A 20,244-nucleotide genomic window follows, 5' to 3' on the forward strand; every position below is an offset into this window, starting at 1 on the left:
CATTCTTTAATTATTTACATTATTCAGTTTCTCTGCCTACAAATTTGACAGAAGATGACGCATCAACACATTCAACAGAGGAAGACCCCTCTTACAAAAACAATGTTGGTTGTAGAGGAAAATTCATTGTGTATGAGCAATGATGAGAGCTGACTAAAAATTCAATTTTCAAAATGCCCTTTGTGAAATTTTGTTACACACACTCACTTTTTACCTCTAAATCCATGGAGACTAACAGTCCCAAGATGTTTTTAGGAAGAGCTAATTTCACCTTGAGCAAGGAAAATAGCAAAAATATCTCAATGACATGAAGGTAACTGAGAGGAAATCTGCATCTGCTGCAAGACACAGTGTCAGATATGAACTTAGATGCAGTACAGGTTTAGGACAAAATGCAGATTTTAAGACATCAGTGGTTCGATTTAATGCTCAAAATTAAGAGTGAGAGTCAGAAGTCAGACTTCTAGTAATCTGGTAAACTGGATCACATTTACAGGCTCAGTCACAGCAGCAGGCCTGCAGGTAATAATATAAAACAGACATGACGATAGGAAGACACAAATCAGCCAGCAGGTGAGCTGAGCAGCAATAAAAGCTGATTGATATTAAAACCAAGTGAGCTGAAGGGAAGAGAGAAAAATTATGGAAACATGACTGAGGGGCTATTTTACAGAATTGATTCCTTATAATATATTTTATGCTTAACAGATAAAAGTTCAGCATCATGTTGTACAGTGTTGGCTGTAACAGTGCAAGCAGCTTCCTATCGCACAAGTTACAAGATAAGACTAAGAGAAAGCATCTTGTGACAAAGAAGTGAGCATTTCCTCTAATGCCAAGCCTTTGGTTGAGCAGAAATTACACTTCTGACATATGATGGTCAGTGATGAAATACTTGCTGTTGCCCATAGCACCTTTTTGAAAATCAAGCACTGAGGTTATTTCTGCACATCTTAAAGGAACATTCACGGGTTTGAGATGAAACACTCTTCCTCTAGTGGTGTAGAGTGGTATATATTTTCTGTGTTCTGTTTTTTTGCCGTGGTGAGATCTGACTAATGAAAGTTCCTACATTTGTTAATCACCAAAAATTTGAAAGTTATTGTGTGCCTGGAAAGGATTGGTTACTGAAGTGTCCTCTGTACTGCCTCGAATGTCTCATGAATCATCCACTGGACACAACTGCTCTTAAAATGATCTTACTGTCTCTTTAAAGCGTAAACTTATTCCTAACTTTGGCTTTAATTCTTCCTATTAAAATGTCTGGAGTTGGCAGTTGTAGCCCACAAACAGTTGATCAGGACAAATAGGTGGAGTATTTAGAAGACAAGCTTTTTAGGCACCTCCCAAGAAAACTCTGGTCGGCCAAAGTGGCCATAAGAGGCTGTTTTCTGGTAGATTGGCCTCTTCAGATTCAGCTCCCTGCGGGGGAATACAGAATAAAGTGTGAAAACAATGGTCGAAACAGGCGGTAAGTATATCACAAGTAACAGCCAGTTTAATAGTCTACACACTGAAACCTTTCAATGTGATTGTTACTGTGTTTCCGTTAGTGGTTTCATTCTGCATGCACAAGGAAATAAAACTTCTTATTTAGAGGATCAGCTTGTCAATCCTTTTTTGGAGAGCTTTTATATGGATCATGCCTGAGATCATTTTAAACTTAAGGATCACTCATGTAGCTATAATTGACCTGGTGCTTTCTGAGTTACAGACTAATCTTACAGTTGTTTGTTTTGTTCCTTTTGCAACAGGTAAAGACTTAATAGGTCTTTATATTAACATGCCTTAATTTAACAATTCTAATTGCCCCACTCTAGAGCCTCCTGGTGGTGAAAAAGAGATCTCATTACTTCCTAGAACCCAAAATGATCTCCCTTGATTTTCGAAATAAAACCAAAGGAATATTTAATTTATTGTTATAGTTGCACAAAGTAAGTCCTCATATTTCCAAAACTGGAAGCTAAAAATAGTTTACATTTTTTGCAAAGAAAAAAGACGTAATTTTCTCTCGATTGACCAGCTTTCTTTTTACATAAAAACAACACGGTGACTTTAAACAAATCCAACTTGTCCTGTTTCATGAAGCCATATAAAGGCATATAAATACAAAGGTCATGTTCATGTGTTTACCTGACAATAACTCCTGGTCTCAGATCAAAGTTCTTGTTGACAATGTGGAGCAGCTCCGACTCTGTTTTTTGGGAGGAACCGTAGGTGAACAGGGAGATAGAGAGAGGATGGGCCACTCCAATAGCATAAGCCACCTGGAACAGGTAGAAAGAAATGCTCTTTATCGGCACATTGATGTTTCAGACGCTCATTAACTCGGAACCTAAACTCTCAGTTTGGGTCTGTCGATGAGGCCATTCACTCACCTGAACCAGAACTCTTCTGCACAGTTTGGCTTTGACCAGAGACTTGGCCACCCAGCGAGCAGCATATGCAGCCGAGCGGTCGACCTTGGAGAAGTCTTTGCCAGAGAAAGCTCCGCCACCATGAGCTCCCCAACCTCCGTATGTGTCCACAATAATCTTCCTGCCTGTCACACCAGCATCACCCTGGCGGATAGAAGTGGGAAAAAAAAAAAAATCACTGTCATCTTTAAAATTTCCTTTTTAACAATTTGTCTCCAAATGAAATAAACAGCTTGAGCGTGGTGATCACCTGGGGTCCTCCAATGACGAAGCGACCACTTGGCTGCAGATGGTAGATGGTGTTGTCGTCCAAATATTTAGCAGGAACCACTGTGTTGATCACCTGATAGAATTAATGCGAAATGAAAAACAAAGATATTACAACTTAGCCGAAGCAATTGATTGGCCAGACCACGGGTAGGTATGTTTATGAGGCCCTACCTTCTCCTTCAGGACTCTCTTCTGTTCCTCCAGACTGATACAGTCATCATGCTGGACGGAGATCACGATAGTGTGAACTCTCTTGGGGACCACCGCGCCATTCTTCTGGTCATAATGCACTGTCACCTGATAGACCATAAGTTGGTAAACTTCTTTAATCAACATGGTAACGGCCTTCTGTATTTGTATCTGTTTTCTGTCTAAAAGTTTGGACCGTTTCTCCAATATCACGGAGAAAGTGGCTGTGAACGTGCTTCTCAGTGTTTTTCCACCCATATCTCTTTAATTGTCAGCAGGATTACACAAACTATACTCAACAGATTTGTCCTACACTCAATGTTAAAAAAAGCAAAAACAAACAAACAAAAAAAACAAACAAACAGTGCTCTAGGTGAGGTTCGTGTCCTGTGAGTGCCCTACTTTCTACTGTTGAGATTAGATAGTTACCGGAGTAAAATGTTTGCTCACTCCACTCTGAGATAAATTTAAAGCTCTATGCTTGAATACCTGTTTTAAAATATGACCTCCTCTCTCTTACTTGGTGTTCTAACATTGTAAATTGAAGACAAACAAAAAGTTTTTGTCAGTGGCTGACTGCCTCCGTCAAAAGTCCATTATTTCAACACAGAAAAGCTTTATCTGAATTACTAGCGGTAGCCACCGTTGATCCGATTTTGTCTGCTGGCACAACTTTTAAATCTCTTGGGAGAGACCCAGGTTGGAAACAATTAACTACAAGATTCAATCCATTACTGCTGGTCTTTCTGTTGCAGTGTTACTTGTGTTGTAATTCAATGCAAATACATACTGTAGACACACCTGTGTTTTAGAGTCAGGACGCAGCCAGGGGATGATTCCATTGCGTCTCAGTTCAGCCATCTTTGAGTTGAGCTTGTGGGCTAAGACGATGGTGAGAGGCATGCACTCCTCGGTCTCATCTGTGGCGTAGCCGAACATCAGGCCCTACACAGAGAGGGAGAGAAAAAATCTAGATATTCCCTTTACTACACTAAGTATACTGTCGTATGTGTTTTATCATCAGGCAAGATTATGAAAATAGCTTTTTCAAAGTACTTTACAGAGATCCAAAATAAAATCCCAAACATATACAGGAGGTGACATTCCATAAAAAAATACAAATAATTTAATAAATTTATTAATTTCAAGAAAACAATGTTTCCAGATAAAGTTCTGCTAATATTCTGACTCAAACTTGTGAGATTCTTAGATCTTAATATAGATTAGTAATATTTGTTTTTACAAATTCAACTTCCCTTAAGTAATAAAGTGAGTCTAGGGATTACATTTAATTCTACTTCATTTCAACTTTAAATTTTTACTTTTACATTTCATTGGGAAATAATGTGTGTGCTTTGCAAATTTGAAGAAGAGCTTTTTTGGTTTCTCAAAAAAGCAAAGATCAAAGAAAAGCTTAAAACCAGATTAGTGTAGCAGAATTAACATTTTCCCGGTTTTCAAAGCTTTAGGTTGGAGCTGGATTAAGCTTCTTATTGTACATCCATCCATCAATCTTCGTCCGCTCATCACGTCATACCTGGTCTCCTGCTCCAATGTCCTCCTCCTGTCTGTCAACGTGGACTCCCTGAGCAATGTCTGGGCTCTGCTGTTCCAGAGCCACCAACACGTTACACGTCTTATAGTCAAATCCTACAGCAGCAAAGTGAAAGAGAGAAAAATTCTGAGGAAGAGCCCATGTTATTATTATTTATTTCCTTGTCCATGCTGGTTTCTCACCTTTGTCAGAGTTGTCATAGCCGATGTGCTTGATGGCATCTCTGACAACCCTCTGGTAATCCACATTGGCCCGAGATGTGATCTCTCCACAGAGCAACACCATGCCAGTCTTGCACACAGTCTCTGTGAACGAAACGAACACAGTACATTGCCAATATCCTGTGACCTCACAGAATCTTTGGACATTTGCAAAAAATTTGGCCTAATTGCTGTTATCAGCAAATTCAGAGGGTCACTTCTTGTGATTCAGAGGTCAATATTGAAATACAATAAACAATCTCACAGGGCTGCTGACTTATATTCCAGGAGAGATCCAGGCCATTAGGCCAGTTCGTTTAAACTGACTATAGGCTGCCTTCTAGGAAGCTACAGAGCTGGCCTTTTAGACACCATACATGAGATAAAAACTATGCAAACCTCTCTCTGTATCTCCAAGGTCCAAACAATAACACACTGACTCTGTAGATCGTAGTTTACTCACCGCAGGCCACTTTGGCATCTGGGTCCTGCATCAGGTGAGCATCTAGGACAGCATCGCTGATCTGATCACAGATTTTGTCTGTGGAGAGGAAGCAAGCATTAAGCTTGATATTTAGATACAGAACACAGAGATTGTGCAATTTAAAGTTTGTAATTATTCAGAGATTTCTAGGCCTGTCTGAGGGAGATATCCAAACAGAAAGCCCCGTGTTTAAAGGGTAAAACAAATGTGTATTTTAGCTTTGTGACTGTTGGTCTCGCAGAATATTAACAATAGACAATGTTCACTTAATTCGCTGGAATGTTACATGCTAATATTTAAAACGGGACGAGTGGTGAATTTTAGTTGCATCAGTTGCGTTAGAGGGCAGCAACAGGACAATGCCTCACAAAACAGTCCATTCATGTCTCTCTGTCATCCTGCTGAAGCAATGCACCACCCGTTACATCAGAAACAATATCAACATCAACAAGAGCATTGGCTCTTCGGTACGTGAAGTATGACTGGTATGAAACCAGTTTTTGTGTTTGGTTTACAGTCTGCATGAGAAAGGCTAATTATCCTCTTGACTCTATAATAAAAAAATAAATAGAAAATCTACCAACTGGGGGAACAGCCCAGACCTCAAACTAAAGTGAAGTGTTATTAAATCAGAAGCCTTCTGTCAAGGTCACACACCAATGTAAATGTAATAATTTAGCAATGGAAATCTTTGGCTTCATTAAGGCTGTGCTGTTATTTATCGGATGGCAAATACAGACTGTCGTAAAAACGTTAACACACCGAGTTACATGTGGGCAAATGTTATATGGTCTGGTTCCATGTCTTCTGCCAGGGGATGATGCAATAAACTACAAGTAATAAAAATGTTGTTTTTGACCAAATTTCCAGCCATTAGTATCAAAGTGTAGCACACACTTCACACACAATATTCTAAATTAGACTGCTGTATTTGTGTTTTGTTGTACTTTTGTAATTTATTAAAAAAAAAAAAAAAAAAATCAATGAAAAGTTTCATGGAAAGTTTCATGGAAAGTTTAATTTTAGATAACCGTAGGGTGTCACAATCTCTCATTATCTGTGAAGCTACAGAACTGCTTGATTCTGCTGCATTCTGTCACAGGGGACTTTGTAAGGTTACATATTTGTAAAAGGATTACAACATATTGACAGTGTGTGTGTATGTGAGCGGGGGAGGACGGGGAGTTGGGGGTGCGTAGAAGGTAGAGTAAATTCTAACTTGTACCAACAGGGTTTAAATTGGACCAGCTGTCTCAGGTGGGTACAACACCTGTGTCTATGTGTCAGTGGTCAAACATTTATTAAACAAATCCATTTTTCTCAGAAATGCTGAATAGGGGGCTTAAAGTGCTGCCAGTTCAGGACTATTCATTTTTGGACTTTATTAACAAGCCATATAAAAAAAACAACAACTTCAAATCAGCTAATCTCAACTGAACCTTCTCATGAACTGAAAATTCCCTCATCCCTTCTCAGGCCGCTTTGGCATACGGCTGGAGACGAGGTCAATGTGTGATGTCAACGTGAAACTTGTGTCTAATTTGGCCATCACACAGTCATGGGTGTCGCTCGCTGTCTGTTCTATGTTTTGTTTTTGGTTTTTCCTCAACATGCAACCTAACACCAGCCTGTTGCTCTCTCTCCCTCTCTCTCTCTCTCACACACACACACACACACACACACACACACGCGCACACACACCTCCGGCTGTCCATAAGTGAGAGTGAGAATGAGGGGCAGTAAGCACATGTTGCTGTGAATGGAATACCTACCATGAGGTTATAATGCAGCACTGGAGTTATTTTGGACATACAGCCAATCTTGTATACAGTTTAGCAAATAACTTTAAGTGCCAAATCTATTCTTCTGTGAACAGTCAAAAAAGCTGCTGAGAACAGTTTTTGAAATTGGATACTTTGGGCATATTGGATATGATTTTGACATGTTGTGGGAAGTCTTTTAGAACACACTTTAATACACTTCACCAAGGGACCACACAAGTTACCAAAGTTAATCAAAGACTCACCTGGATGTCCCTCTCCTACAGACTCCGATGTGAACATGAAAGAGCCATCCTCCAGCATCTCACTCATTTTTCTACAGGACAAGATACTCAGCAAGACTCAGCACACACAGGGAGAAAAAGTTCCTCAGTTCCCACCAACAAGCAGTCCAGAGAGATCTGAAAGCTGCTTTATATTCCTGCTGGATCTCTTTAGGAGAGAAATGAAGAAAGGGGGAAAACAGCCCTGCAGCCAATACAAAGTCTATCCTACAAAACTCCACTTCTGTGGCCACATGGCTCAATATATATGCCTAAAAGAACACGCGCACACGGACGCATACACGCACGCATGCACAGACACACACACACACACGTCATGTGAATCCATGGGACAGTCCATTCTAGGGGGTGGGTGATGGGAGGGCACTTCAGCTCATTGAAACTGCTTGTTAACCCCTTGTGTACAGTATGATGCTGGATTGAATGTTTATAACCATCAACGTGGCCCTGACAGCTCTGCTTCAGGATGTGATGTGTCTCAGGTGAGAGCAGCCGCGTCTTAATTTGGGGGGGTTCCCCTCTCCCCATCGCACCGGTTGGACAGCTCTGTCTGCTGGGCAAGGTTGGGGAAACCTGCGGCTAGAGGGAGACAGAAAAAGGTTGCTGTGAACTGCTAAAATGATGCAATTACTCTTGTTTACATGTTCTGAGTTACTTTGGTCATGAGTGGTGACATGTACAAAAAACACATGGACTAGAAAAAGGAACCTGGACAGTAAAAGCAAAACACGTAGAGCTGTTAAAAAGCCAAATATCTGACAGTTCTCGGTTATCAAATGTTAAAATTTGCTGATTTTGTTTTGGTGAAATAAGATAAGTATATGTCAAGAATCGAATGCTATGCTATGCTATGCTAAAAATAAAGTAGTCCTGTACATTTGTAAATGTTTCTAGTTAAAACCAATTAATGTGTTTTGAATGTGAAATCCTCACATGTAAAGGAAATGACAGTTGTAACTTTTACATAAATGTAGTTGAGCATTGCGTGCACTATTTCTGTCTGGAACCCAAAGGAGGAAAAAGTTTTTAAAACCATAAAAAGAACGAAAATCCATTTGAATTTGAACATCCATAAACTACACTGAGATGTCATTTCCCATCATTGCCATTAAATAGGTTCAGAGCAGAGAGTCACCTGTTGTCTGAAAGTTCCAGCCTCAGGCTGTGGTCTTTGTACACGGCTACAGAAAATACTGAGCCATTTGCTGAGAGAAGATCAAATAATGAAGATGCACCTCTCTGATATCTTGTGGCCTTGCAGGTGATTCACTGTGCCTGTCTTTTAGCAGAAAACCAGAGACTGAGCAAGTGATGCTAACAGGCACACACACTCTGTCTGCATGCGCGTACACCTGGGTAACAATGGGACTGTCAACTCCACACTGACACAGACTACCTTTTCATTTGGTATAGAAGCTCTGTAGACAGTCAGGGACAAACAAATCTCTCTTTCATGTCGCATAAACAGCACAGAGGGACAAACCCTTTTCTCTCTGTCTCTCTCATTCATCTGGCTCTTATTTCAGTTGGTGTTGAGTTGGCCTTGTGAAATGAGAGGAGAATTTTAACTAGCTGTCTGGAGTGTATAAAATTCCTGGCTGCTTTAAGCGTCATTTAAAGTGGACTTTACCAGAAAACCAAAAGCCACAGTAAGCTATTATAGTATAACCACTTTAAGTCAGATATGAAGACTTCCATCAGTATTTCAGAGTATTCCTAAAACCACAGTGGGCCCGTACTGTATGTCTGTGTAATTGCAGGACCTTTGTTGGACTTTAGAATATGGATGTTTTTATTTCTCAGTCAGGGAACAACAGTTGATGATGTGACATCACTGTAGTGTAGCTGGACGCTGGGTGTGATAGAATAGCTGTGGTTTTTTATGTATGTATAGTTGAAACTGTTGGCAAAAGGTAAGAGTTGCAAGTCATCCTTCAAAATAAAAGCGAGAAGTTCTGATAGTAGGTAGTATTTTTGACCTGATCTAAACTTTTTCATGTGCATTTATTGAAAATGTGACAGTTAGTGCCTGCAGGGGAGGCAGAGGCAGCTAAATGAAACCAACGCGAACCAGATTAAACCAAAGGTGTTATGAATGTCCTAGCCAATGCTAGAGAGAACGGTGAGCCATTGAGCAACCTCTGGATGATACACCTCTGTTTGTTTTGGCCCTGACAGGAGTCCATGTGGCATAATGAACACACAACATGAGACAACAAGACAGCATGAATCATCAGAAGAAGAGAAATACTGACTTCTGTCTGAGTTTGGGCAGTTTCTCTCTAAAATCTGTTAATGCCTGACAAGGCAGAGTAATTTTTTTCAGCACAAACAAGATGCTTCTGGTTATGTTGACAGACAACAGCTATCAAAGGTTTTACATGTGAACGTGAAGCAGGAAATGGGTGAACCTGCCTTCAGGATGAGCTTCCATACCGTCTCAAATGAATCCAAGTTAAATCTGCAAATGTTATGATCCTCAAAGTATTGACTTCTACCTACATGTTGACACATTGATGGAGGCAACCAGGATATTGAGGCGTTTCTTTATGGCTCAGCCTCAGTTTGTTGTGTGTTTTACCACATTGTTGCACTAATTGTGATTGTGCTGAAGACAGAGTGCATTTTGACCATCTGGTATTATTCAGCGATGAAGGAATTTCTTTTGTCTTACAGGAGGAGATTTGGATCTGTGATTGTAAAATGAACAGTGCTGCTACTCTGCAGGTCTTCTCTAAATGAATTCAGTAGGTCAGGGTAAAGAGGTGGATTTATGAAACCAACTGAGGAAACAGACCAGATAAAGTTCAAAGTTCAAATCCCTCTGAACTTTAGGACTCTAAGACAAGAAAGATGGGAAAGGCCTGATGACCTGACCTTTGAGTTTTTGCAGGAAGGGGCGGGGGTGGGTGGTTTCTAGTTTGTAATAGCTGAACAACTAGAGGGAGCTCAGTTAAAGCCCATTAAACAAACGAGTCCATGACATGTCACCTTGCTTTCAGCACCATCATTCATGAACAAAATTTTAAAGAGGAGAATTAAACTTAGTACAAAAAAGCGCCAAAATATTAGAATTGTTTCTTATATTTAAATATCAATATTATTATGATGAGGGGAAAAAGCCATACAAGTCTCTCCTTCTTCTGTCCAACAGGGTGCATGAAATGCACGTCATATTGACCTCCATTGCGTGTCAGCTAAAAAGTCGGGGCCAGGGTTTTTCAGTCACTTTGGGGTTTGAGAGTTGGTCAGACTGAAACTCGACAGAACAGGCTGAGATAAATGAACCCTGGAAGCACTGGGGGCTGTTAACAGCTGTTTGCCTTTCCCCAGGTTCAAGGGCACACAGTGTTGGGTCATCTGGTAACCAGCCAGTTCCATCTGGATGGCAGTCAGAATAAGTTGGATCTTGCCAGTCATGAACGTTTAGTGCATGACTGAAAGATCACTGAAAGAGTGATCAGTGTGTGCAGCTTGTTATATAAGGAACTGCATATCAACAAGGAGTAGAAAATGCACACAGTCAAAAGAATTGGGGAGTGTCTATTATTAGTGTTATTGTTATGTCGTTTTTATAGTTTTATATTTATAATCTCATGTGTGTATCTGTGTTTTATTTCTTTGTTTATTTATTTATAGGTATCCAAAGCAGATTTTTTTTCCTTAAGATGCAAATTATACTATTAACAAGTGGACTCTTGGTATACTGACTGGACTCTAGTATGGAAATATCAATATTAGTAAGTTTAAAAAAGAAACTAAAAAAAAAAAAAAAGAAAGAAAATCTATCTCTGCCAACAAACAGCTGTGCACCTCTTGAAAAAGAACCAAGAGAAAATTTGTCTTCTCAAATGAACTCCAACAGTAATCGCAGCGGAAGTCCCTGTTCCTATTTTACTACAGTTCACATTGCTCTGCGTTGCGCTTCACTCCCTCAGTACGGCTGGGATGTGTGAAGTCAGTGGGCGGGAACACCACACAGGAGGTGGGGTGCAATGCTAAATCTGTGATTGGCGGTCAGCTCCCCTCACTCCCCAAGAGAGGAGCACCGGTCCGAGACGATGCTGCTCGGAATTTGTGTGTAAGTTTGCGTTGCAGATGCATACGCAGTGATTGGGGGGGGGGGGGGGGGGGGGGGATCGGCTACATAACAGTCTGACTGGACCAGCAGCTCTGCCAAAACTCACAAACAAGAACCAAACCGAATTTTCTCAGACAATTTCCTATAACAATCAGTGTAAGTCAGATCACTTCATAAAAGATGATCTAACTTACAACAAAAACAAGATGCATCCAGACAGACTGTCACACGCACAGATATGGACAGCAGAGCAGCCAGAGGGAGCGCAGCAGCTGAGCTTGTGTGTCATCCTATCCCGTCTCTATTCCAGCCCATTTTGGACCCTCAGCACATTCCTCTGTGAAGCTGCCACCAATGAGTGAAATATCACCACGCTACCATTCTAGCAATTCACCTTCATCACACGCATTATATAGGAGCAAGACAATGCACTATCTTAACTCATCTGCTACTGACACCTTGTAGAAAAGTGTAGATGAAAAGCTACAAAACAGAAACATGTTGCATGTTCACCTCTCTTCACGGACACTCAACACACCTTGAGGTCCTGTTACCACAACGCACCCAGATGCTCTGTTTTTATCAATGGTGCCTCCGCTGGACTTGATATCTTGACTCCTGGAGGCTGTAAAAATGGTCATAAAATAGAGAGAGGACGTTTCTGAAAATCAACCTTATCTATAAATACCCGCCTAACCCTGAAAATAGGGAGCAGTCCTACAAACTGTCTTCTGACCCGATTATGGATGGAATGCAGTGGTATGTTTTTTTGAAAGACCAGTAACATATATAACTTTAAAAATGTTCAATCACCATCTCTCTGACAATCTCAACAACACCCCCCAAAAAAAAAAAAACAAAAAAAAACCTCACACTCACAACCAAAACATGAAAATTTGATTAATTTTAAGGATGTTTTATTAATTTCAATTATTAAATTGGAAACACGGTGTATAAGAGATGCAACTAACAATTACTATCATCAACGAAGCAATATGAATTGGGCAGTTGGGTCTGCAAATTTGATGTGATCAAATGTCAATAATAAATGTTGAAAAAATTGAAGCTTCCAGCATCAAAATTAAGGAAACCACTGTGTGACATTTTCTACAAAAAAATGATTAACCAGTAAATTGGGACAGTTGTTAGCCTGAAAGTGGGTCCGCTCTGTAATGTCACCAACCTGCAGCAGGGGTCACACTTGCTATGAGCATTGACAGCTAAAGGGTGACTTCAGGGTCCCGGCAGCTACAGAGGGACCAGCTGAAAGAGACAACAAAAATATTTATTTTCACCGCTATCATCACCACTGATGTGTGTACTAAACTAAACATGTTACTCACTATGAAAATGTATTAACAGCTTGAGACAAACAGAAAATGCTGCCACTCTGCACCATGCTGAACCTGGCACAGAGGATCCAGCTCAACGTGAGCCTTGGTTCACAGCAGTCTCTGAGAAAATTCCTATCATGACGCTCACATAAGCAAGGCTTTCGCTGTGATTGGACTGATCGGGGTTTAGAAGGCTTAAGGGGCTTTTAAACATCAGATTCTTTCACATTAGCAGCGAGGCAGAGTCTGGTGAGTTGCATTTTGACATCTTTGCTTGGCATATTGTAGATGAACAAATTCTGTCAAAGTTTTGATGACTGAGTACAGTAATAAGGTTAAAGAAGAGCAGAGCATTCAGGAGCGGACTTGTTTTCATGTTCTGAGCCAAATGTCTTCATCTTGACAAAAATTCTTGAAGCAGGAGCATATTTTAAAAGGTAATCTTTTTACAGGTTTCTCCGTTGGTGGCTTTTGGAGCGGGTCCAGGGCCATGGTGACCGTGACTGCGGTCCTGAAGTGTTTGAGCATTTTTGTTGCAGAGCTCATCAGCTCCATTACAGACTGGTTCCAGACAAAACCAACATGGGCCAAACTAGAAGTGCTGAAGGAAACAGAACTTAAGACAACTGGAGGAGGTAATTCAGACACCAAAAGCAAGCAGGATCTATTAACTCTTGTCTTATTAGTATAAAATTTTATCTTGCCACCACAGCTCAAAGAGAAAAATATTTTCTCTTTGTACTTTTTAGAATGAAATTGGATTAACAAATGGCATTAATGAGGATGTTAGAGGAACAGAGTCCTCACTAAAGCCTGATCAATCCAGGCAGCACGCTGTGGGGTTCTACAGAAGATGAGTAATCCCTCTGTCTCATTTAGTCCATGAACGCCACAAGGCCGGCACTCTGTGGGAGAAAACTGGAGCTGTGATCATGGTTGTACGACGACCTGGATGATTGTTATGCAGAGAGGTATGATCACGTGACTCTGTGTGCTTTAGCAATGAGAACTCAGTGCTGAACTTTCATTATTCATTAGATTTTTTCCTGTCCTCTTCTCTCGATAGGAAGCTGCTGAGCTGTCCTCTCTGAAGTCCCAGCTGCAGGACCTTGATGTTCCTCTTTTTGCTGTGGTGAAAGAAAACCTTGGCAAGGAGCTGGACTTCTTCAAGAAGTACTTCTCTGGGAAGGTGTACGTGGATCAGCAGGTCTGCTTTTGCAGAAGCTTGCTCTGCACATGACTTTAAGGTGTCAAATGAAAAATGGGTTTTACATAATTTAAGCCAATAAGCTGCTTTCATATTATTCTCGTAGAGAAATTTCTATGGCCCTCAAGAGCGATGGATGTTTCTCTCCATGTTTTTGCGTATTGGTGTGTGGAGGAATCTGTGGCGGTCTTATCGGAGGGGCTTCAGGGGAAACCTGAGAGGAGAAGGACTTGTCCTGGGGGGAGTTTTTGTCATTGGACCTGCAGATCAGGTGAGCATGTGATATTTTCTAACGATTCTATCAGTAGTTTATATGGATCATGAATGAGTGCGACATCTCCCCCCCTCAGGGTATCCTACTGGAGCATCGTGAGAAGGAGTTTGGCGATAAAGTCAATATGCTGGCAGTACTCAGAACAGCCCGCAAAATGCAAGACAACATGGCAAGATAGATCTCAGCAAATGAATGAATGGACAGTTTGTTAGTGTGACAGTGTGTCTGCATGTCTTTCAGTCCAAATGTGGATTTTTCTTTTTCTATAGCACCATGAAGCCACCTAACACATCAGACTCATATTATTATTATGCTCACATTATAGCTGCATATAGCATCAATTCCTGGTTTTGGGGGGGCTGTTGATTTTTGCTGCCTGGTGTGTGACTGAGACGTGTCACTTCATCTGCTTATTGAACCACAGTCTCCATATCTGGTCCTCGGTGGTGTGACGGTCTTTTTGTGTGACTCAATGACGAACTGTTTCTAAACTGTGCGGAGGGAGCAGCTCTGATGCCTCCATTCAGAAAAACCGACACATGTTTCAGGGCAGATGTGGCCTTCACATGATGGACAATAAACCGATGAAGTGATGAGTAATTATTTTGTGTTCGGCATCCATCAATAAAAAAAAACCCCCACCATGCATACTCACAAAGGGTTTCCTGCCTTATTTACCTCTGAGTCTTGTTTTTTTCTCACCTTGTTTGCTCAAACCTGGTTTCGCGTCCATCTCGGTTCGATTAGTTTCGCCTGCCTTCTCTGGATCTTTTAGTGCGCCTGCGCGGCACGTCACAGCGCTCCTGGACTGAACGACGCAGGTTGATTCATTGATTCTGGTGAGTTTGTCTTTATATCACAAGTATTCCTGTGACTTTACAACTAGGTGACAACTTCCGCACGGGTTGATCTGCTTCGGCGACCCCCTGCTGTCCCCCCGGGCCCGGATTTAATCCGGTCGCTGCCGTGACAGAAACTGTGTGTGAGAGACACTGGACGTGTTTTTATATAATCACCACCAAGATCAAGCCTGACATCCAAAAAGTCCTCCTCCGATTCAGTCACAGTTTTAAGAGCAGCCAGTGCCATTAGCCTCCTGAGACGCTTAATCCTTTACATTTTGGTTTCTCTTTGCTATTTTACGTGATTTCGTATAACTCAGACCTGTTTTCTTCGGTCGTGGACTCTTGTGGCCGACAATTCCCACCAACATGGATACCAAATAAAGATCGGGTCTCAGAAGGTTAGCCAAGTTAATAATATGAAGGTCATCATCCTGTCTGACCTGCAGGCTGGAACTGGTTCAGCTGCTTTTTACCACCAAATATGAATATTTATATTCATCTATGTTAACAACAACAACAACAACAATAATCATCACAAGGCGATATAATAACAAATACCTTATAATCTCCAATGAATTCTCAGTGAACGTCTGCAGTAAAAGGAAAAACTGCCCAATGTCCAACCTTTTGTAATACTGGACGGCCCACAATGGTGAGATGAAGGATGTGTGTGTTACTGAACTCCTTGTTTGCCCAGTCACTGAAGATGGATGTTGATGACTCAGGCTGTATTGCTTGTTCTTAAGCTCCAGGATCATATGGGGGTAGTCACACATAAAGAATGAATGACAAATTGTTCATTCAGTTGTTGTCACTGTGGCTGTCAATTAAATTTAGGGGAAAAGAAAAAAAAAAGTATCATAAGTAGCATAATTTAACATTGCTCCCTGAAAATTTACATTAGTATTACATTGAAACATTCAAGAAAAGTCCCTTTTTAAGACTGTTCTCAGTTGTGTGATTGTGATTACTTATTTGACAGTTCCCATGTTGAGCAGCTCTGCAACACATCTAGACCCTTCCTTGTGTCACATGGGTGGCGTCTCTCTGTCGGCAGCAGGTTGTTACCATTTTTTTCAGCGTCTCGTTCTCCCAGACATGAACTGTCAGTCCTCAAATGCATTTGGTTGATTTATGAACAGAAGATCGAGTGAAACAGTCAAGCCTCTTCCCACTTTGGAAACTGAGACAAGTTAGTATATTACATTTTTACTTTTTACATTTTTACTTTAAAGTTTCTCACAGAAGACAGATTTGATACTTTTTTAACTTAAAGTCAGTTTTTGTGTTTTATGTCTGAAAATATTGTAGATATTAAATATATAAAAATGTTAAAAGTCAGAGTGCTGTGTATGAATTTCACTGTGACATACTGTAAAGTAAAGTAATTTTTGCATTGTGTTTTAAGTGTGCTAGTGTGTTGGGCTGAGGCTTTAAGTCTGCAAGTTGAGATGTGTCATGGCCAGCAAGATCATGAAGATAAGAACTGCACATTTAGACTTTATGCCTTTATCATGCTGCAGAGTGCATCATAAATTCATTTGTAATGGACAGCATAGATAAAACTGGTTAGCTGGTTTAAATGATCTTCACGTTGAAAGTAAAATGCAAAGCTCTGCTTTTCTCTTTAATCTGTAAAATCAAATACAGCCTCTTTAAAGGCTCCATACAGCTCTTGCTGATTGTGGGTTTTTGAGTGAAACTGGTTTAACTTCTAGAAAAGATTTGTGTGTCTTTCTTTCAGTGAAATCTTGAGGGTGTGTGTAGTCAGAGGGTCAGGCTTTTTCCATGGCCCAGATGCTGGCACGGTCCAGATGTTCACCTGCTTTAAGGCGGACTCTTTCCCTGCGCTGCTCTGCCCTCTCTCTGAGGGGCATTTCCCTGAGTAGCCTGTCCTCCACCTCGACCAGGTCCCAGTTTCTAAGAACCCAGACTGCTCTGTTTCACCAAAGTAAAGCCAAAGCCAGTCCTGACCCAAACAAGCCCACCTCAGGCAAGCACATATTCATCTGTCTCTGCAGTCGGTTGTTTTTGTCATAAACTAAACCTCAAGGCTTTTGTAGAAAAAGTGTTACAGTTGTGATCAACAGTGTTTCCCAGCTTTCCCATCCCTTTGTGCTAGAATGACCTTCATGGCACTGAGAGGTGTTATGAAAGCAGACAAAATAAATGAGCCGTGTTTTCAAGCCAAGGAAATTTTTCTAAAACCAGTTATGATGAAATTTGTTAACTGGCGACGTCTCACTGCTTCCAGGGTATTTGCGGGTTTTCACTTTCTGAAAGATGTCAAACCTTTTCTGCAAAAGACCAAAACTTCCCAGCATTGACTTACTGGGAATCACAACAGAAGAACAGAATCATCGATAGCATGTCAGATGTTTCACGAATTAATTTCAGATTAGATAAGGAAAGTCCATGGTTGAAAGATGCACCGCACTGACAAAACACACACGTAACACAAAGAAAATATGCAAGTTGGATCTTGTTGCCATCTTGGCCTCCGTGAGATTTGGTGTCTCTGTAAAACTTAAGGAGGAAAGGAACTGTTGGCAGTGAAACCTCTGCATTCCAGTTTGCCCGCACATCTAACGTACCAGCTACAATCAGAAATGGGGAAGAAAACTACCAACATAAAGTTTCTTGTGTATCGTGAATTTCTGACATATTTTTTCAATCATGTTGATGTTTTTTTTTTGCACTGCAGTGCTGTCCTCTGGGGCTGGACTAGAGGGGGATCTGTTTGGGATGGGGATGTGGTCGCTGGGTCTTGGTGCTGTTGGAGCTGCACTTGCTGGGATCATGCTGGCCAACACGGACCTGTGTCTACCTAAAGCTGCCAAAGCATCGCTGGAGTACTTGGAGGATGCTGAGCTGCGCTCCACCATAGATGGTATGAGGACTTAACACGAGCAGCTGTTAAACCCATTAGGAGGAGAATTAACATTACTTCAGCACAGGAATTGGACTTTAGCAGTTTTTCTTCACTGTTGCATGTTAGCAAACATTGTACATGCAGTGAACGAGGTTTTGTGTGGCGTTTAAGGCAAAGCCGCTTTCTTCAATCTGCTGGCATTACAGATTAGATCATAAGTGAAACTTCAGTTAGTGAAAGAAGCATACTGTACATGTAGATGTTCCATGTGACCATCGGCTTTAAACAGTTTCTTCAGTTGAAGGCCACGTCTTTTATCTTCTGTCGTTAATGAGTTCCTGTAACCGTAAACCTAATTAAGACTTTGGATTGTTTCCTGAGGAACATGTCTTGTTTTATTTACAGATGCAAATGTCATCAGAGCAAAGAGCCTGTGGGAGAAGAACGGGGCTGTGGTCATGGCTGTACGACGACCTGGATGATTTTTGTGCAGAGAGGTGACTGGAAATGTTTCTGAATGCAACGTTATTTTACTCAGCTCTGAGTGTGACTTCTCTCTCTCTCTCTCTCCCTCCGCAGGAGGCCTCTGAGCTGTCCTCTCTGAAGCCTCAGCTTGAAGAGCTGGGGGTCCCTCTGGTCGCTGTGGTGAAGGAGAACGTTGGCACAGAGATCCAGGACTTCAGACCGCACTTCGCTGGGGACATCTACATAGATGAGAAGGTCAGCAGGAGTTGTTCTAAAACAACTGTTCAGTCAGTGTAAACTGAACTGCAGTTGAAGTAATCTCACTCCCCAAGATTTGGAACAAACATGCGTTAACAACAAAAATGGGCAATTTGGTGTTTTAGATTTTTGTTTTTAATATCTTTACAATGAAAACATGTCCACTAACAACTGATTAATTTTTTCTGACTAATCATTTGGTCTATAAATGATAAAATACTGGAAAATGTCCCTTTGACACATGCCTAAATCAGTCATAGTGTTTGTTTTGGGCTTCCAGCACATTTAAACCAAGTCCATTTTTCAATAATTTCTTTAATTTCTTTGAAGAACAATTTAATCAATCTTTCCTTCCCATTAAATTTTTTTCTGCTGGGCTGATAAACATCTTACCGTGGGTTTGCAGAAGCACTTCTACGGCCCATTGCAGAGGAGGATGGGGGGTTTGGGTTTTATTCGCCTCGGTGTGTGGCAGAACTTCATGCGGGCCTGGAGGTCAGGTTACCAGGGCAACATGAACGGTGAAGGCTTCATCTTGGGAGGCGTGTTTGTCATCGGACCAGGAGAGCAGGTAAACACAGACCACAGTATGATTTCAGCTCATTAGAGCTTTGCCAAACAGTGTCTGTGTTTTGACTGCATGTTGGTTTTTGCAGGGGATTGTCATGGAACACCGTGAAAAGGAGTTTGGCGATAAGGTGGACACAGCAGATGTTTTAGAAGCAGTCAAGAAAATTGTTCCAGTGAAATAAGTTGTTAAGAGCAGGGACACTGTATTTAGAACAAAACTAGAACAAAGAAATAGAATATATTAGAATGATTAATTTGGCATGGTAAGTAGTCAAAATCCTTCCTTTACTGAAGTACCACAATTTGATTGTAATCACATTTTCATCAGTTTTTGGTGTCTACTATCACAGATTTGTCTTTTGCACATTAATTTACTGTAGGTTAGGAAAATCGAGCTGTGACATTCAAAGCAGACAATAATTTTACAGCTTTTGTTTCTGTATATTCATATTTACCTCTGCAGACACCGAGGAGTTTATTTGAAAAGAGCATTAAAACAGGCAGTCAGGGACTTTTCATTCAGGTACATCAAGCATTAAATTGAAGGAGACTTGAAATCTTTTTTCTCAACAAGATTCACTCTAAATCTTGCTGTCATCTGTTAGCGGGCACATATTTAATAATGATCCTTATATACTTCTGATCAGGCACACAAATGAACCTCCAACATGGTAGGCGAACGTGTGATCTGTGTGTGATAATGACAACCTGGCTTTAAACTCTGCATTGAGAGGAGCAGGTTTGATTCTCAGACACACAGATTAAACTACTGTCACCATGCTGAGGAGCATTTGTTGTGTCTGAAGCATGTGCCACTTTGTGTTCGTGAGTTTGAGAAAGAGAAAGACATAATTTGTGCCAGCAGATTTGAATACTAGCTGCAGAAAATATAAATAAAACAAGGAAGAACTTCCAATGTGTTCCTGTTTTTACTTTAAGTTAATGATTCGTGGTTTCTGACAAACTAATCTAGAAAATACAGCATATAAGTGTGATTATTATTTATTTACTGTATTAGTTAAAGCTCCAGAAATACAGAGAAGCAGTTCTCAGATTCTGTAGCGAGCTGGAAATGGATCTGAACATGAAAAAAAACAAAAACAAAGAAAGCTTATCATATTAAAATCCTATGAATTATTTTGTCCTGCCATCTGAAAC

General features: G+C 40.8%; 2 protein-coding genes and 1 pseudogene across 2 annotated transcripts; 2 read left to right on the top strand and 1 right to left on the bottom strand.

The window, feature by feature from the left end:
- Positions 1-10: 10 nt before the first annotated feature.
- mat1a (methionine adenosyltransferase 1A) lies at positions 11-14,847 on the bottom strand. The gene is made up of 12 exons (XM_029521320.1): positions 14,779-14,847; positions 12,445-12,524; positions 7,142-7,759; positions 5,095-5,172; positions 4,614-4,736; positions 4,414-4,526; positions 3,678-3,821; positions 2,859-2,984; positions 2,668-2,760; positions 2,379-2,561; positions 2,134-2,267; positions 11-1,422 (listed from the first exon to the last, which is right to left on the bottom strand). Exons 3-12 carry the CDS (start codon positions 7,206-7,208, stop codon positions 1,320-1,322), a joined length of 1,164 nt encoding a protein of 387 aa, XP_029377180.1. The 5' UTR covers positions 7,209-7,759; positions 12,445-12,524; positions 14,779-14,847; the 3' UTR covers positions 11-1,319.
- On the top strand, positions 13,086-14,686 carry LOC115055476 (peroxiredoxin-like 2A; annotated as a pseudogene).
- A 43-nt stretch (positions 14,848-14,890) lies between the features above and the next one.
- Positions 14,891-19,996, top strand: LOC115055477 (peroxiredoxin-like 2A). The gene is made up of 8 exons (XM_029521321.1): positions 14,891-14,915; positions 15,904-16,113; positions 16,666-16,914; positions 17,626-17,811; positions 18,199-18,290; positions 18,373-18,513; positions 18,923-19,087; positions 19,173-19,996. Exons 3-8 carry the CDS (start codon positions 16,710-16,712, stop codon positions 19,266-19,268), a joined length of 885 nt encoding a protein of 294 aa, XP_029377181.1. The 5' UTR covers positions 14,891-14,915; positions 15,904-16,113; positions 16,666-16,709; the 3' UTR covers positions 19,269-19,996.
- Positions 19,997-20,244: the final 248 nt, after the last annotated feature.

Source organism: Echeneis naucrates, chromosome 15, assembly GCF_900963305.1.
Source record: "Echeneis naucrates chromosome 15, fEcheNa1.1, whole genome shotgun sequence".
NCBI classification, from domain to species: domain Eukaryota; kingdom Metazoa; phylum Chordata; class Actinopteri; order Carangiformes; family Echeneidae; genus Echeneis; species Echeneis naucrates.